At 41.5% G+C, this 20,116-nt stretch overlaps 1 protein-coding gene across 1 annotated transcript; it reads left to right on the top strand.

The window, feature by feature from the left end:
* On the top strand, positions 15,770–16,748 carry LOC109718688 (transcription repressor OFP13-like). Its single transcript, XM_020245044.1, has one exon. The coding sequence runs from the start codon at positions 15,955–15,957 to the stop codon at positions 16,681–16,683; it is 729 nt and encodes a 242-aa protein (XP_020100633.1). The 5' UTR covers positions 15,770–15,954; the 3' UTR covers positions 16,684–16,748.

Here is a 20,116-nt window from a genome sequence, read left to right as displayed (position 1 = left end):
TCTTCTTCCAAACCTTCTGAAAATCGGTCAAGGAAGATATCTTCCAGATCTTTACCGAGCTCCAGGACGACAAACTTTTCACTGGACTGATAGACTACTCTTTTGTGTGCCTCATCCCTAAAAAAGAAGGAGCGCGCAAGACTAACGACTTTCGACCCATTAGCCTCATTAATGGAATTCAGAAAATTATCTCCAAAGTCCTTGCCAATAGACTCGCACTCTCTCTACCATCCATCATCTCTTCAATGCAATCGTCCTTCATTAAAGATCGACTGTTGGATGATTCGTTTGTCACTACAAGTGAATTAGTTAACTGGTGCTCCAAATCTGGTAGGGACTGTGCAAGCATCAAGGTTGATTTTGAGAAAACCTTCAACAACGTCAAATGGTCTTTCTTAAAATGTATACTACAATGGCTAGGATTCAGTGATAAGTGATGGGCTTGGATTGAACAATGCATCTGCAACGCCAAAGTGGCCACCCTAGTGAATAACACCCTGACTAGGTGGATGAAAGCAAGGAAGGGGCTCAGACAGGGAGAACCTCTCTCCTCTTGCCTCTTTTTACTGGTAGCAGACTGTCTTGCCAGGCTGACTGAAGCTGCGAGGGGCAACAACCTGCAATGCAGAATTGGACCATCCGTAGACTGCCAAACGGTGCTTATCCAATACGCTGACGACAAATTTTCTTCTACGAGCCAAGAAAATGTTTTATGCACAACCTGCTGTTTGTTTCGAATATTTTCGAGTAGGCCTCTGATCTCAGGATCAATAAGGACAAATCGGCATTATACTACATCGGGCCCAACTCACGCAAAGCAAAAAGACTAGCTAGTATCTTAGGATGCAAAGTCGGCAATCGACCTTTTCGCTGCCTGGGACTTCCGCTCCACAACAAACAACTCCATAAGGAGGACTGTGGTTTGGTCATCAATCGTATAGAGGAGAGAATTGAAGGATGGAAAGCTAAACTCCTCTCCTTTGGGGCAAGACTTACCTTCGTCAACTCGATACTTTCTAACCTGCTGCTACTCTTCTTCTCCATCTTCAAAGCGCCGCAGTGGGTACTGCATCGGATTGAAGCACTGAGACGGGCCTTTTTTTGGAAAAAGGGCTCCAAAATTCCTATTGGCGCATGCCTGGTCAACTGGAAATCTCTGTGCAAAAGTAAGAGAGAATGAGGATTAGGGATCAAAGATATGGAATCCGTGAATCTAGCCCTCTTTACCAAATAGTGGTGGGGTTTCTTTAATGAGCCACGCATGCTCTGGTGTAAATTAATTAGATCTCTATACTATGTCAGAAGAAGGCCACTACATGAGGGTCAAGCCTTTGTACCCTACTCGCAATGGTGGAAAGGCGTGGTCCGATGCCACGAGGTATTCATCTGTGGAGTAACCTACGAGCTAGGTGACGGACATAATACCAAGATGTGGTCCGATATTTGGATTGGAGAAACCCCAGTCCGCACCCTCTTCCCGGATATTGTTACGAAAATCTCAAACAAGGATGTCCGTCTATCTCAGTGCTAGAAAGCAAATGGATGGCGATGGCGGTTCATTTGCCGTGGTTTTGTGGCGTCCCATTCTGCTGAAAACCGTACACAGCTGATGATGCTTAAACACCTGCCCCTCCACCACTCCCCTAGCAACAGTCTGGACTCGTGCAAATGGCGGTGGACAGCAAACCAAACATTCATAGTCAAATCCCTTAACCAGTTCATCACTGATGTCGGATAGCGAAACCCGACGAACCAGCACATTTGGAGGATGAAAATTCTTATCAAAATTAAAATCTTCATCTAGCTGTTGCTCCGGAAGAGATTACTCACCGCCAACAGACTGCTCAATCGGGGCATGCTCGTTGACCAACACTATGTCTTCTGCGCTGTTCTAACGGAAAGCTACGATCATCTTTTCTATAACTGTGTATTTGTCAGATACCTAATTCACAATGTGTAACATACTGGACCTTTGCAAATTGCGAGGCTCGAGTATTTGATCAGTGTTTCGAGTTTTTCTAAATATTCTGGAGGGTCATTGACAGTGTTCCGACCTGTGGCTCGTATCCCGAGAATTGTAATATTTAAACTAGTGCTAAGATTACCAAAGTGATGGACTTAGACTGCTCTCGGGTTACATTTTGCTGGGCTGTGTACCGGTACACCTTGATGGTTGTACCGGTACAAAAAGTGTACCGGTGACAACTCAATGGTTGTACCGGTACAAATACGATTTCTTAGTCAACCCGAGCCTCGGGTTTGCGCTTAGAGGGTTTTGTACCAGTACACTTTTCCCTGTACTGGTACACTTTGCTAGACTGAAAACTGGCAGTTTTTTGGGGGTGTTTTTGCATTGATGCTTCTCTTTATATCACCCCATGCCCCATAGGTGTTTCCCTGAGCTTGGAAACAGAGGAGAGGGAGGTAGGGAGCTCTCCACACCTTCCCTTTTTATTTCTTTGCTTTTGCTTGGATTTTCTTAGAGATTAAACATCTCTTTTTGTCTTCTTATTTCTTTGGTGACATTTCCACTATAGGAGAAGACTTGAAGCTCGGATTGGAGCTTGCTTGAGGATTGATTATCAACCCTAGCTGATTGTGGACCTTATTTGAGGCTTCTAAAAGGTTAGTAACATGTTTCTAGCTTTAGATTCGTGTTTTGTTGGTTTATGCTAGATGAAATCCTAGAAATGTGAAATAGGGTGTGATTTGGGAATTTTTGAACTAGGGCTTTTGGAGCTCAATTGGTTGGATTAGAACATTCCTCTAGATTGGATTAAAAGGGTTCTAGCTCCCATTTGGAGCTTGTGAGGGACTTTCTACACTATAGGTAAGTTTGGCTCTTTTATTGAGTTGGGTAATATTTAACCTATTCGTTGTTCGTAACATTCGTGTAACGCTCCTAATTTAACCTTTAAGGAGCTAGGAGGCTTGTGGGCACCTTCGTCGGCACAAACGAAGGGTTGCGAGGAGACTTGGTGGGTTTGGTCTCACCAAAACGGGATAAATCATCCCTATGATGGTTTTTACTTATCGTAAAATGAAAATGCATGCATATTCATGCTAGATAGAATATTCGAGAATTTTAGAATGCTTAAAATGCACATGTTATGTATAATGTATTTTTAGGCCTCTATGTAGTAGAGAGTTTGCATGTTGGGCTTGGGCCTATGGATAGTACTCCTATGTGTGGATTTGGATCATGTTTCCTATAATAAAAATGACAAGTGCAATGCATTCTTGGACTTAGACTCATAATTGGTATAATAAGTTAATGTCACAAAGAGACATTAGGCTCGGAATTGGTATAGTAAGCTAATGTCGTAAAGAGACATTGGGCTCGGAATTGGATTTAGCAAGCAAATGTCATAAAGGGGCATTAGGCTTGGAATATGTTCGGACTTAGTAAACCTAATGTCATGAAGTAACATTAGTGTTGGAACAAGACTTGGGCATAGTGAGACATAATGCCATAAAGGGGCATTGGACATAATGAATGGTTAAACATTCACTTGGGACATTGGACTAGACCTATGGGTTGCTAGTGATCATTTTCATAGTTGAGCCATGATGACCGGATCGTTGTGAAGATGACTATGCTTGCTTGCCATTTGTGCTCATTCGCACATGCTTGTGAGGGTCGCTCCCTACAAGCCGGCACTCTGGAGTTAGCCTACGCGACTTATGATCGCTCGTGCGTTATTGAGAAGCCTACGAGGGCCTGGAGGGTTAGACTCATTCCTCGAGGGGGATTGCTGGAGCTACCACTGGCACTTAGGCGGCACAAGCCGGACTACCTTGTGTAGATCCTTAATTGGAAATGAAAATCGACACGGAGTCATATATGTAATAATCACTACTTGATAGTATATCATAGTTGGATTCAGTGGACATTGGGGCATATAATATACTTGGTTGCCATGATAGTGCATACTAGATGTGTATTGGACACTTGGACATATAGTATACTTGATAGTATTGCTTATTGTATTTTAGCATACTTGGATGCCGTGATAGAGCATACTAGACATGTTTTGGCATATTGGATCATGATAAAGTAGATGTACTCCATGTTGACATCACGTATACTTGTGGCATAGTAGTATAGCATTTTATTATATGCTTCCTTTTCCGCAGTTACATTCTATTATCTATATCTGTTATTGTTTTGGGCCTAGTGGTTCATTTTGCTAAGGTCATTAATTGCCTACTGGAAACTATAAATTATAGTTCTCACGCCCCTTGTTTTATGTTTTCTTACAGAGCCTTCCACTCCAGGAGAGGCTCGGGATCGCGGGAAAGGAATCGCCTCGAACTACCTAGCGAGGGATTTGTCGATAGGTGGTCTACCTCTCTTTTGTTTCTTTTTGGAGAGATTGAGAGACTTGTACCATTTTGTAGAGACTATCCATTATATGTATCATGAGACTTGAGTTGTATTATCTTACTTTATACTTTGGTGGTTTAGTCTCTTTTGATTCTATTTGTTGATATAATCTAGTTATATACTCGCTCTGATATCTATAGATGTTTGTATCAAGTTTATTTATCACTTTTGTTGTAGACGCCTTATATGTGTAGGCATATGGCGGATCTGGGCACGCACCGGGCGGGCCTACGTCGGGTCTCGGGGCGTGACAGATTAATTTTGGTATCATAGCCTAGGGTTGAGTCTTAGTGGACCTAGTAAACCTTAGGCCGGTTGGACTATAGGAAAAAGGCTCGTGAGAGACGAGATCTATTTGATTTTTAAGCGAAAGTATCATGATTGGATTTTGTGATAACTCTAAAAATATTGGAGTTGATCGAAGTGTATGGCTTCTAACTTCGCGGAAGGTTACGTTGGCGGCCGACAACGTAACATTGGGGGTTAGTAGTAAAGGACACTTCCTTACTTTCGCATGATTTGGATGTTAGTTATTTGAGTGGGGTTGCGATAGCGTGAGTTTTATTAACTTACACTTTTATGATGTTGTAGTGCTAATGCCGACAACACGCTCTAAGTCTGTTAGAGCAGACAACGCGGCGACTTTTGAGGAAGTGGAGACATCCGCTACCTCCGAATCCAGCGAGGTCCATGAGTTAAGGAGCCAGCTTGCAGCCCTCACTGACTTGGTGACGCAGCAGGCGGTGGCGGCTCAGCAGCAGGCAGATACAGCGCGTCGGCAGGAGGCACGGATGCTGCGCCTAAAGGATCTTCTACTATAGCAGGCTGCTGCTAGAGAGGCTCAGGTCCCTATACCCCCCCGCACCGGTAGAGGTGGTTGCACCCAGGGGGTCGTCCCCTACACTCGACACTTCGCGGACGGCACCTACGGTAGCGCCTTGGGAGGAGGTATTTGCGGCACCACCAGTTCAGGTGCCTGTAGCGGCGACGGTTTTTCCCGTGAAGGTTGAGGGAGGGGAGCGGGAGCGGCTCATGAATCGCCTCAACGAGTTCACGAGGTGTAGCCCTAGGATCTTTGATGGAGAGAAAGCCGACCACTGGATCATAGAGAAGTGGTTGATGCATATAGAGAAGTTATTCCGTGACACTTTCGTGGAGGAGAGGGACAGAGTTTGGCTCGCCACTTACCACTTGGACGGCGAGGCCTATAGTTGGTGGTTAGGTATCCAGGATAATCCCAACACCGACCTTGCAGCGATTTCTTGGAAGAGGTTCAAGGAATTCTTGTTGGAGCATTGCTTCCCCGACAGTGTCAAGAGGAAGATGGAGCAGGATTTGCGCAGTATAGGCTAGGAGGATCGGACTGTGGCCGAGTACGAGAGGGAGTTCTCTCGGCTTTTGCACTGTGTGCCCTTTGTTGTGCGGGACAACGAGGACAAAGCCCGCATTTTTGAGCGAGGACTTCGACCATCGATCTTTCGGTTGGTGCAATCTTCCAATCTTTAGACTTACCAAGATGTGGTAAACCGTGCACTCATTGTGGAGAGCAGCGCGGCGGATTTGCAGGAGCGACGTGAGGGCTTGGATAAGGGTAGGGGCAAAAGGCCCGCAGCTGAGGGTGTGAGCCAGACGCACTCTAGGAGGCCGCTGAGACACCCGAGGAGCCGAAGCCAGTCGCGAGGACGTAGCTCATCTACTCAGCATGGGGGATCAGACCGTCGACAGGCTCCGCGCTGCGTGATCTGCAGTGGTCCTTATCAACTACGGCAGTGCCCACGCAGTCGAGGTAGGTGTTGCTTGTGTGGGCAGGAGGGCCACTTCCAGTCGGACTGCCCGAGGGGACTAGCGCCAGCGCCATCATCGGCATCAGCACCAGCTTCACCGGGTCCCAGCAAGGGGACACCTTCTGCTCGCTACCAGGCCGAGAGACGACCTATCCGAGACAGACGGAGGGGTCACGACAGGTCCCGAGCAGGCGGATGTATGCGGACCAGACTAAGGAGACGACAGCAGCCGAGATTGGGGTTGCAGGTATCATTATGTTTTGTGTGGCCTTTGAGCTCGTGTTTCGTTGGTTTCTGGTGCATTGCATCCATTCTTTGATCGGCTATTTGCCGAGTTGCATGGCATCCCGTTAGTTCGCTCTTTGCGATGACGAGTAGCTCCTCTCGAGCTAAGCGGTTGATTTGCAGGTTTGTGGGTAGCATGTTTTGCTATGCCTTGTAGATCTCACGATGATTGCATTATTTGCATCCCTTGATCGGCTGTTTGCCGGATGGTGCTTGGAGACGACCGTGCTTCGACCGTTTGTGGACTGTGTAGCTTGGGCCCTTTGGGCAGGCGCAGACAGCTGTGAGTGACGGCGGCCTGGTACCTACGGGTAGGGCAGAGTTTGGCCAGAACGGTAGTCCGAGCTTAGACCTTGGAGCGTGGAATGCCACGCATTGGATCGTGAGATCGAGGATACACCGAGTGGGTGGTGACCCAACCCGAGGATGCTAGCATTGATCTTTTTTGATGCATGTAGGACGATCGGATGATCCGGTGTGTCGTTTTGGACACCCTACCTTGTGAGAGGGTTTTGTGCGCCAACGAATGGATTGGCCTTACTTAGTGTGGAGTTATCGTGGATACCTGGTACCTTTAGTCCTGCGAGCTGACTTGACTCGCCTTGAGGTTTTGTGCACGAAATAGTGCGATTTGAGGATCTAGTTCCGCTAGTTGCGATGGCTGTCTCCCTACCTTAAATCGGGTAATTGGAGAGGATTTGGGGCCTAGTTGGCTGTTAGCATTTGTTGATCGAGAATCCTCGTAATGGAGGATATCTTTCGAGTTGTTGTTGTTTTCCCGATTGAGACACGAAGCGTGAGCTCAATTGGCGGGGAGGTTCGTACCTAGTGTTTTGCTTTGTGGAGAAGCACCCTCACTTGTTGTGGGACCGGATGGGTCGTTTCGACTACATGTCGACTATCGTGATCTAAATTGAATCATGATTGGGTGTTTGGACCATTGTTGAGGCTTATTGATCTTCTTAATTAGCCTTGAGCTATAGGGGTACTCGATAAGATTATGATGCAATCTGAGCACTACCGTATGAGTTGGAGTTTGAGGCTGTACCTCAAACGGATGTTGATGCTGGGTTGGAACATCACGAGAATTATTGTGATATTGCCTAAGCCCGTGGTACTCCACCAGTATTAGGGACTTGCTAAATGATAATTCCAAGACCTCTGGATGGATTTGTGGAGTCGGTCGTGGGTAGCCACGACCATTCCGATGAAGATTTGTGAGGATTGACTGCAGAGATAGATTGTCGTGATCGAGGTGTGAAACTCTTGCTGTTGGATCGAGTGGTTGAAAAACTCGAGAAGGAAAAGTACCAAGTTGCTATTTTTCCTTGTCCGATTTATGCACCAGGAATCCAGATCTTGGAATTGGGAACTGCGTGAAAGAGCTGTTTGGATGGACGTTTGGCTGCTGGTCGCGTTATGGTGACGTTAATAGAGAGCTATTTTTGAATTGTGGATGGAATTCTCTCTATCACTTGAGTTGAGCTCGGTGGCTATGGACACCTGGAGCATCCGATGCTAAGGAAAGCATTGCGAATGAGAAATTTTGAGTGATTCTCCTTGAGCAACCGAACAGTTAATGTGCGAGACATTCTATCGAAGATAAGCCCTTCGCTTAGGCTTACGAAGAGTTTTATTGAGAACATCGAGATGAGACTAATGGGATGACCTTAGTGGATTGAGGATGTTACTGAACTTTGGTCCACGACCATGTTTTTAGAAGAGGATTTAAGATTGATCTGGAGGCATTGTGATGCAATGCCGATTGAGGAATCAAATAATCACCTCTGGTGAGCAAATTTGGACGTTTCGTCGATTTCCGTTGCTATAGGAAGGATTGTTGCCGTGGATGTTGATTGTAGAGCCATTCGTGCCAAGAAATTTGGAATGGTAGCTACGTGGAATTACACCATACTTAATTATGGAATAGAGTGGCACCTAGTTGTGCAATTTCGTGACGGGATTTGATTTTGAGTTATGAGATCACCGTTGGGATTAAGTCGGTGATTAGTTGTTGCATCGCCTCTCTCTGGTGATTGATATCATGTGAGTACTCCGATAGAGTTTTGGATGGATGGGGTAACGGGTGTAACCCCCGGATTCTTGCTAAGGACAGCGTCGTTGAATCCGCTTCAAGAGGATATATGATGGAATTCTATATTATGAGTAAAGCGAAGCAGAGCTAGGCTTTGCCCTCAGCTTGGATGAGGAAAGTGAGAACTGAAATTTAGTCTTGGCGAGCACTTGGGTTTGTGAGGACCAACTGATCGGCTTTTTGATTAAGCGTGGATTTGAGATGGATCTTCCCGGTGCAGACTTGAGTTCGAGGAGCTTTTATGGGTTTGGCTTGCGATATGCCAAATCCTTAGAGTCGCGGGATTTTGTTGTGTTGTGCCGTGGAGCATTCCGGCATGCTTGAGACCTTCATGGTCTGTTTGGTGCGCTACTGGAGCGCTTCTTCCATCCTCTTCGGATGGGTCTGTTTCGTGGTTGACCCACAGTTTCGCGGGCGAAACTTCTTTTTAGGAGGGGAGAATGTAACACACTGGACCTTTGCAAATTGCGAGGTTCGAGTGTTTGATCAGTGTTCCGAATTTTTTCAGATATTCTGGAGGGTCGTTGACAGTGTTCCGACCTATGGCTCGTATCCCGAGAATTGTAGTATTTAAAGTAGCGCTAAGGCCACCAAATTGATGGACTTAGGCTGCTCTCGGGTTATATTTTGCTGGGCTGTGTACTGGTACACCTTGATGGTTGTACCGGTACAGAAAGTGTACCGGTGACAACTTGATGGTTATACCAGTACAAATGCGATTTCTCAGCCAACCCGAGCCTCGGGTTGGCGCGTACAGGGTTTTGTACCGGTACACTTTTCCGTGTACCGGTACACTTTGCCAGACTGAAAACTGGCAGTTTTTCGGAGGTGTTTTTGCATTGTTGCTTCTCTTTATATCACCCCACGCCCCATAGGTGTTTCCTTGAGCTTGGAAATAAAGGAGAAGGAGGTAGGGAGCTCTCCACACCTTCCCTTTTTATTTCTTTGCTTTTGCTTGGATTTTCTTAGAGATTAAACATCTCTTTTTGTCTTCTTATTGCTTTGGTGACATTTCCACCATAGGAGAAGACTTGAAGCTCAGATTGGAGCTTGCTTGAGGATTGATCATCAACCCTAGCTGATTGTGGACCTTATTTGATGCTTTTAAAAGACTAGTAACATGTTTCAAGCTTAGATTCGTGTTTTGTCGGTTTATGCTAGATGAAACCCTAGAAATGTGAATTAGGGTGTGATTTGGAAATTTTTGAACTAGGGCTTTTGAAGCTCAATTGGTTGGATTAGAACATTCCTCTAGATTGGATTGAAAGGGATCTAGCTCCCATTTGGAGCTTGTGAGGGACTTTCTACACTATAGGTGAGTTTTGGCCCTTTTATTGAGTTGGTTAATGTTTAACCTATTCGTTGTTCGTAACGTTCGTGTAACACTCCTAGTTTAACCTTTAGAGAGCTAGGAGGCTTATGGGCACCTTCGTCGGCGCAAACAAAGAGTTGCGAGGAGCCTTGGTGGGTTTGACCTCACCAAACGAGATAAATCATCCTTATGATGGTTTTTACTTATCGTAAAATGAAAATGTATGCATATTCATGCTAGATAGAATATTCGAGAATTTTAGAATACTTAAAATGCACATATTATGTATAATGTATTTTTAGACCTATATATAGTAGTGAGTTTGCATGTTGGGCTTGGGCCTATGGATAGCACTCCTATGTGTGGATTTGGATCATGTTTCATATAGTAAAAATGACAAGTGCAATGCATTCTTGGACTTAGACTCATAATTGGTATAATAAGCTAATGTCATAAAGAGACATTGGGCTCGGAATTGGTATAGTAAGCTAATGTCATAAAGAGACATTGGGCTCGGAATTGGACTTAGCAAGCTAATGTCATAAAGAGGCATTAGGCTTGAAATATGTACGGACTTAGTAAATCTAATGTCATGAAGTGGCATTAGTATTGGAACAAGACTTGGGCATAGTGAGACATAATGCCATAAAGGGGGATTGACATAATGAATGGTTAAACCTTCACTTGGGACATTGGACTAGACCTATGGGTTGCTAGCGATCATTTCCATAGTTGAGTCATGATGACCAGATCGTTGTGAAGATGACTATGCTTGCTTACCATCTGTGCTCATTCGCACATACTTGTGAGGGTCGCTCCCTACAAGCCGGCACTCCGGAGTTAGCCTACGCGACTTATGATCGCTCGTGCGGTATTGAGAAGCCTAGGGGGCCTGGAGGGTTAGACTCATTCCTCGAGGGGGAATGCTGGAGTTACCACTGGCACTTAGGCGGCACAAGCCGGACTACCTTGTGTAGATCCTTAATTGGAAATGAAAATCGACACGGAGTCATATATGTAATAATCACTACTTGATAGTATATCGTAGTTGGGTTCAGTGGACATTAGGACATATAGTATAATTGGTTGCCATGATAGTGCATACTAGATGTGTATTGGATACTTGGACATTTACTATACTTGATAGTATTGCTTATTGCATTTTAGCATACTTGGATGCCGTGATAAAGCATACTAGACATGTTTTGCCATATTGGATCATGATAGAGTAGATGTACTCTATGTTAACATCTCGTGTACTTGTGGCATAGAAGTATAGCATTTTATTATATGCTTCCATTTCCGCACTTACATTCTATTATCCATATCTGCTATTAATTTCGACCTAGTGGTGCATTTTGCTAAGATCAGTAATTGCCCACTGGGAACTATAAATTATAGTTCTCACGCCCCCTGTTTTATGTTTTCTTACAGAGCCTTCCACTCCGGGAGAGGCTCGGGATTGCGGGAAAGGAATCGCCTCGGACTAGCTAGCGAGGGATTTGTCGATAGGTGGTCTTTCTTTTTGGAGAGATTGAGAGACTTGTACCATTTTGTTGAAACCACCCATTATATTATCATGAGACTTGGATTGTATTATCTTACTTTTTACTTTAGTGGTTTAGTCTTTTTTGATTCTACTTGTTGATAGAACCTAGTTATATACTCGCTCTGATATCTCTAGATGTTTGTATCAAGTTTATTTATCGCTTTTGTTGTAAACGCCTTATATATGCAGGCATATGGCGGATCTGGACACCCACCCGGCGGGCCTACGCCGGGTCCCGGGGCGTGATAGATTAGTGGAAGGATTGATCGCTCCTAGTGACACCCCGAGCGATGTTCTGAATATCTGGGATAGAATCTCCGACATTTATGTTGAATCGTTGAGATCTAAATGCCTGACCCTTCTAGCGGCAATATGGTGGGTGGTCTGGAGGGATAGAAACAACTTCGTTTTTCAGGAAATTCCGGTCAACGCTTACCGATCACTAGAACGTGTCAACCTCCTGATAAGCAACTGAACTACGCTGCTATAAGAAGACTACACTAGTCTGCCTTCCCCTCGCCCCCTCTTTCTTTACTGTCTCGCGCTTCTTTTCCTAACCTTCCTTTGCATATTTTATTCAGAGGCTTAAGCTGCTTCCATCATGTACGCTCAGTTCATTTTACTTAATGAATGAAGCCAATAACTTGCTACATTTTTCTCAAAAAAAAAAAAGAAAAATTTTCTAGTACAAATATATACTTTTTTTTGAGAAATAGTACAAATATAAACTAATTCTTATTTGAAACTTTTGAAACCATGTCTCTAATTTTTAGATTTTTCTTTCATATTAATATCAATAAAATTTTTAAAAATTAAGAATATAAATTAAAACTATAATCCTAATTAATTTTTTATGCATGAGAATTATATCATTGAGATGTATATGTATGTTGATGCCAAAATTGAAATTAATATGCCGACCTAACCCACGTATGAGCCAATAAGGACACGTGGTACACCAGGAGTCGGCAATAAGGCGCTTTAAGGTTTTAGGTGGTAACGGTTGAGAAGTGGGACGTAACTTCCACGATGGGGCGTAACTTTCATGAGGAGTGGGCGTAACTTCCACGATCATGGTTACAACCACTCCCCCCACTACTTTCAACCAACCAATACTGTGGGTTGATATTGCTATAAATAGTAATTTCGAAGCCTGCAATAGGGGTCTTTCTCTCCCCTGAACGAGAAGACCACCGCATTTTCATATCTTTCCTTTCCTGCATTTATTGCTTTTTAGGAGTAGTCTAAATGTAATCTTTTCTTTTTCGCATTTACTGCTTTTCTAGGAGTAGTTTTTAAGTAGAACCCTAGAGTTTGTCTGCCCCACGGGCATCACTCCGTTGTAAACTAAATATTTGCAGAGTCTGTATGCCCTTCGGGCACACTCTGTTTTATTAATATATATATTTACGCATTCGGCTCTTTCAGCCGACCAATCATTGTGTATTTTATTTATTCGGCTCTTTCAGCCGACTACTTCTTCCATTCGGCTCTTCTGCCAACATTGATCCCTATACAGTTTGTACATTCGGCTCCTCCAGCCGAACCAGTTTTATAGTGAAGATTTTCGGACCCGGCTGATTCGATCCCTCATCAGCCGAATCGTTTGATCCAGTCGAAGGGTGGAAACTTCGAGGGTCACTATTCGCAGCCGTTCCTCACCCTGACGCGCTTTCCGAGGAGAATCTTTGACCGGGTCAGGGATTAGGAGAATCGGCTGCCAATAATATATGTACACAAATATGTGCTTCTCAGTAAAGTTAATTCACTTCTGTCTAAAATTTTATATTTGTTAACAATAATATGAAAGTGGTGAGAAACTAATAGTTCAGATAAGCGATCTTTAAAATTTGTACTTTAGACGCATTCATGGATGTACACATGCAAACAAAATGAACAGCTTAAGGGGTAAAAAAAACTATTCACAGATAATATTTATAGAGAATACATTTACGCGCATCAAATGCATGAAGTATGATTTAAATCCAAGATCAATATTAAAGGGGATTTAAACCCATGACTAACCAACTAATTTATTCTTTTTATGGTTGCGACTATATTGTGCTATATATATAGTAAACCCTAAATTTTTTTGAAAAAAAATATATCTTGATTTCATTTACCAAATTACCCCTCAAAGTCCCTACTCTCTCACTCTCCGTGCCCCAGCTACTCCCTACCAAAACAGGCCATGAGGCCAAGCTAACATGAATCCATGAAAGAAAAAAAAAAAAAAAAAAAAAAAAAAAAAAAAAAAAAAAAAAAAAAAAAAAAAAAAAAAAAAAAAAAAAAAAGCAATCAAACACACACTGCATATATGTTCATGACAAAATGTGTATATATCTTGAGTTGCATCCTTACACATGCTTAGCAAACAAACTACAACTAGCCCTATTTCACAACACCACACCAAATATGCATATATCTCTTTCAAATAGCGACCACCCTCCAATGGTGTATTCAATACTGTTCTCTCAAAAAAAAAAAAAAAAAAAAAAAAAAATGGTGTATTCAATACTGTCCTTCCCCCACTCCAACCTGTATTTAATGCCCACACCATGCATGTGTTACTCCCACTGCACTGCAGAAGCACTCCTTCCTCTCCTTTGAAAAATTAATTACTTTAGTGGTGGACATGCTCCACCACCTCAGCCATGCACCACTTTGTGATGTAAGATATATATGTTTGATTCTGTGGTTGAGTTTAGATCTGTTTGATTGAGTACTTGCCATCAATTAAGAAAGTCATTACATTGTGGTATTTTCAATAACTGTTAAATTCAATAGCAAACTTAATTAGAAGCACTAAATCAAAACTTTTGCTTCGTAGATTCAGCAGATTTTTTTTTTTTTTTTCAGTTTTGACCAAAACAAAAGCTATAGAATGGAAAGAAACTTGATGACCAGCACCTCATTCTTCTACATCGGCCCCCCGCACCAAGTCCACTATTAGGATCTTTAGGTTCAGATAGAAAACGTTTATGTTGAATTAATAGAACTCTCAGATTTGAACACATAATAAATCACATGGTTTAAGGAGTTCTCATTGAGGTGCTTAATTAATTAACAACGGCGCACTCTATAGGATATTAGAATATTTAATTATCAAACATTCATCTCAAGTTACTGATAGATGATGAGAGCAGAATTAAAACTAATTAAAGCCAATTAGATGTTTTTTTTTTTTTTTCAAAGAAAACTAAATTTTCATTACCAAAATATGGCAAGAAGCCAAACAAAACAGGATACCAAAGTATCGGCGTTCAAAGCAGAGTTCAAAAAAAAATACATCTTTGTCAACGAAAAAGTAAAAAAGGCTCTATATCCTTATCTAACATGCGACATAACTCTGGATGTCGATTTGCATTAGTAAATACAGAAGATTGAGGCAAGTTAGCTATAGTAGCCAGCCAATCGGCTACCATGTTTGCCTCCCTTTCAACAAAAAGGACTTGAGTAGCAGCAAACTTCTTCATGGTGCTAGATATGCCAAGCACAAGAGCTCTCAGAGGCCATGGAGGTGATTGGGCATGTCGCAGGCACTGAATAAGAAGAGAGGAATCACTTTCTAAACATACTTGTTGAAGTCCATGTTGATGCGCCTCCGCAATAGCTTCCTTCATTGCCTTTGCCTCAGCTTCCAGTACTGAAGTTGCCTCAATCTGTCTACCTGCAGCAAATACAACATGGCCTAAATTAGTACGAGCTATATAACCAATAGCGGCAGTGCCTTCTTCAGACTTGAAGGACGCATCGGTGTTAATTTTAATCCAACCATCTGGTGGCGGACACCATTTGTTGGCGTTCGAGTGTTCAATAGTGTGCGAAGGGACTTTAGAAATATAATCCAAAGTCATATGCATGATATGGCGCAATATGACCTGGATCGAAGAGGAATTGTTAGAGAATTGTCTGGCATTTCGTTCCTTCCAGATTTGCCAAAAAGTGTTGGCTATCAAGGCGCGGATAAATTGTTGCTGGACCACCGCCAGACTTTTACCCTCATCAATCCACTCAGTAATCCAATCGCCATTGAAAGAAAACAAAATGCCAGTGGACGACATAACGGCATCCCAAATTCTTCTAGCAAGCCAATTAGATGTTTGCGTGTTCACTCGTTTCTTTGAAGTCCACTTTAATTTCAACTTTTCCATTTACATAGTACGTTCTTAAATAAAATAACTTACGACTGTCAAAATAAATTTAAAGATAGAATTGATATAAGACATTGCAGCAGGTCTAGTAGATTCACTAAGCTGTCCAAAACTGATGCTGTGAACCAAGTCCAAGCAATAATTTCTCCTGTCTTTCCCTCCTCTCTCTCTCTCTCTCTCTCTCTCTCTCTCTCTTTAAAACCAAGCGCCCAAGGGCAACTAAATCCCAGCTCCTTTTAAAGCCTCACCAATACCCACATACACCCTTTAACCTAGCCCCATATATGATAGTTTTTCGCTCTCCATAGTACTCACTCCACTCTCTTCTCCATAGAGGGAGGGGGGGGGGCAAAGAAAAAGGAAAAAGTTTTAAGTACTCACTCAAACCATGAACCAAATGGCTAGGGAACTTAGCTCAACCACAGTACTCTTACACAAGAACAGCAACAGTACTGCTCCCCCTCCACTTCCATGGCCCTCTTGCAAACACCCCGAGACCCGCTCCTCCAGAGCCAACCGGGTCAACTCGGCCCGGTTCGACTCGGCCGAGTCGTGCTTCAGCAGCTCCTCCTCGGGCGAGTCGGAGAAGAGCCTCTCGACGATCTCCGAAGCTTCCGTGGGACAAAATGGCGCGGCCGACGACGCCGTCGAGGCCGTAATCCGCGGGCTCCGGCCCGACCCGAACCGGCTCTTCTTCGAACCGGGCTCCGGCTCGAGCTCGATAGCTAAGAAGCCGGCGGACCCGGTCGAGCCCGAACCGGACCGGTTCGAGGGGGGAGTGGCGGTCGCGGTGGACTCGGAGGACCTGTACGCGGACTTCCGCGCGTCGATGGAGGCGATGGTCGCGGCGCACGGCGTGAAGGGCTGGGATTGGCTGGAGGAGATGCTGACGTGGTACCTCAGGGCCAATGGGAAGGCGACACATGGCGTGATCGTGGGCGCCTTCCTGGATCTGCTCGTGGCGATCAGTGCGAGCTCCACCGACGCTTCTTCTTCGTCGTCGTCGTCGTCGTCGTCGTCCTCTTCTTCGTCCTTCTCATTTGAGATGGAGAACGCAAATGAAAATTCTGGTTCCTTGAGGGGTGATGTTGCAAAAAATAAGAAGAGAGATGAGTAGCCCTAGAAAACGTAATTGAATTAAGTGATGTACATGGTACCTCTTAAGTTTCTTAAGTAAGCATTAATTCTTATAATATAAATACATGTTTTCTCGCTCTAATCTCTCTCCTCTTTTACTCGTATATGTAGTAATGATGTGTCATGTTTACTTTTTGTGCTCAAGTGACTGATCAAACTGGTGGTAATTAAACGTGCGACAACTTTTAAAATTTGTCTTACATTTAAAGTTCGTGCTGTGCGCCTTACTCCTGTTTTTCACCAGAAAAGTCTGTAAGCTTCAGGTACAGCAGAAAGCAAAATTATGATTTTTATTTTCCAAACTAGAAATTTCAGTTTGGAGAGCTTTAATTTATTGTGCTGCATGAAGACGCTAATATTTTTTTTTCTAAAATTCAAAAAAGCTATTTTTTGAAAAAATTATTTATACCTATATATTGAATTCTAAATCCATATAGATGTACCATCTTTATTTGAGGGTGGTGGGACCGACTATTATTTTTAATTTTTTTATTCTCTTTTATTTTAGCAAAACAATTTTCTCAATCACAATCACTTTTTTCAATCCTCTTTCTTTCTCCTTTCTTTTCCGTCCATCTCTGTTTTTTTTTATCTTCCGAACCAATAAAGATATCTCTCCCTCTCAACGTATGATTTTAGATTTTTCTTTTTCTTTCTCCTCTATTGTCGCTCATCGTTCGGAGCCCTTCGGCCTTCATTGGTTGCTCCTCATGTGTTCTTGATAAGGATGATTCTCAGTGCCGTCACCGGCTGTACTATTCTTAATAATTATGAAATATCTATATTTTAATATTTTTATAACTTTTTTTAAAGCTAAATTATATAAAACATTCCTGTCAAAATCTGATTTTTCACTTTCATCTCTGTCATTTAAAAGCTACACATTTCACCCTTGTAAAATAAAAAATGTTCATTTCACCCCCTACCGTTAGTAATCCGTTAGGGTTCCGTTTATTAAACATTATTATATTTTTTTTTTATGCTAAAAATGCCCTCAGCCTTTTCTCCTATGAATATGGTGAGGGACAAAATGGTTATTTTATCATTACAGTTCACACCGTATCCCCTGTGAACATTTTTCATTTTACAAAGGGGTAAAGTGTAGTTTTTAAATGACAGGTGAAAAAATGAAAAATCGGGTTTGACAGGGGTTTTTTTGTAATTTAGTCTTTTTTAATTATCTATCCGTCGCATCACACAGGTTATTTTACTAGTGCATAATTAATATCGCTGAATTTTGATACAATCACACTTAGCCATCGTGATTTCAAATAATTCAAAATTGCTAAATAAACTTTCAGTCATTTTACCTAATTTATATTTACCGTCATACAAATAAATCAAGAAATAATTACTTATATACCCCTCAAAACTTCAGAAATATCTCATTTACTCCTATTTTTTTTTTTTCAATATACCTCTCATATATTTCTCTATATTCCAAAATACCCATACAGTTACTATCCGTTATATTAACTTGGTTAAATATAAGTTAAATATTTATTAAAGTTAAAAAAGAAATCAAAATACCTCTTTTGCCATTAACTTAAAGACAAATAAGAAATGTTGGTGATGGTAGAAGGATATATTTGAAAGATCAAAAATCAAATATTTTTTGTGCCCCTAATTTAGGAGCAAATAAGAAAAGTCGTTGATGATGGAAGGATATATTTGAAAAAGCAAAATAGTAATTTCATATAGATAACAGCCATCGCTAACAGTTTATTAACATAATTTAACTCTAAGGTATATTTGAAATAAGTTGAAACGTAAAAAGAATATTTTTAATATTAACCTTCTGAAATGGATAAATAAAAAAGTCAGAAACTTTTAATAAGCAATTGCCCAAAAATAAAATAACTTAACATCTCTATATTGATCTTAGGATTGGAGGAAAACGACTAATTCAACATTTTCTTTTCGAGTCCAGTTGGATTATATAAAGTTCACATGGATTTATTATAATTTTTTTTAATAAATATTATTTCTGTGTTCTTATAACTTTTTATTTACCTTTCCTTTCCAGGGGCGGAGCTACGTACGTACGTATAGATAGACTGAGGGAGGCCATGCCTTCCAAACTTTTCATAATTTGCATAAAGGGTTATTTGCATACACATCCCTGTAAACATAGTGAATTGCGGAAATATCCCTGCAAAACAAAAATTTCATAAGTTATCCCTGCAAAAGTCATAAGTTATGCAGATATGTCCCTCTGGTTAACATCCGTGAGTGAACTGTTTATTTTTTAACAGTTTTATTATAAAATGACATTTTTGCCCGCACAAATATATCCCTCCAAAATATTCCTCTTCCCCTTCTCTTTCCCTTTCTCTTTGGGCCGTCGAAGAGGACGACGGTGGCGGCGCGAGGTCGGGTTCGTCGACGATGAAGAAGAGGGAAGAGAAAGAAGGAGAGGAAGATTTGTTGTAGTGCATGCCTTCCCAACTTTTCATAATTTGCATAAATTGTCTATACAATCTCAAAAGTATATCAACAGACAACTCTTTTAAGAAAGCTCTTAATTAGCGCTAATATAGTGCTCTCTCAACTCTAAATTTATTTTTATCTTGTTTGTTTAATACCTTCATAATTTCTAAATATTTTAGATAATTTTTTTATTTAATTAAATTAAAGATTACATTAAATTTAATAGCTCTATCAAATAATAGCCACTAATTGTCATAATTTTATTTACTAAAAATTAAGAAATTAAATCATTAACTGAATATTATTAGATTTAGTAAATTGCAAAATTATTTGAGTTAAATAATTAAAATAAAATAATTAGAAGTTAAATAAGTATAAATTAAAAAAAGGGTAATATTTTTTTTACACTAATTATTTATCAACATATTTCCTCATCAAAAATTTAATTATATAAATCTCATTTATTTGCTAAAGTTTTGATTTATCTGTAGTTTGGCCTCCCTTATAATCGAGTTCTAATTTCGTCTTTTCAAATATATCTCTGAAAACTTCTCTTTCTCGTATATATCTATCCTTATTTTGAAGCCAGATGATTTTGATGGTAGATATAACGTCACGAACGTTATACAAGAATATATAGACAAGTGCTCGTTTTTACTAATAAACAATTTTCAAATGCCTAGGGATAATTTTTACAAAAAAAAAAATTAATTGGAAAAGTAAAATGAAATCTATGGTAAAAAAAATGAAACTACAATAACTTCCTTTTGAGCCCTTTAACAGCCATCTTGTCAGTTTCTGGTGCACAAATTGGCTAGCATTATTAGTACCGGAGGATTCACAGGGTACATATATGCCAGCGAAGTATATGGTTTAAAAATACAGCGTAATGATGGTAATAAACGAGTGGTCCTGATTTTGTAAGAATCTCATCTTAGGCCCGTTTGGATTAGGGATAAGGGGAGGGATTATCCCTTATCCCC

This window comes from Ananas comosus, linkage group 1 (genome assembly GCF_001540865.1).
Source record: "Ananas comosus cultivar F153 linkage group 1, ASM154086v1, whole genome shotgun sequence".
NCBI lineage: Eukaryota > Viridiplantae > Streptophyta > Magnoliopsida > Poales > Bromeliaceae > Ananas > Ananas comosus.
The sequence above is the reverse complement of the archived record's forward strand: the minus strand, read 5'-3'. Positions and strand labels throughout refer to the sequence as shown.

What these genes read in the sequence shown, in the direction of transcription:
- LOC109718688 (XM_020245044.1), top strand. Translation starts at nt 15,955, where the DNA reads ATGAACCAAATGGCTAGGGAACTTAGCTCAACCACAGTACTCTTACAC.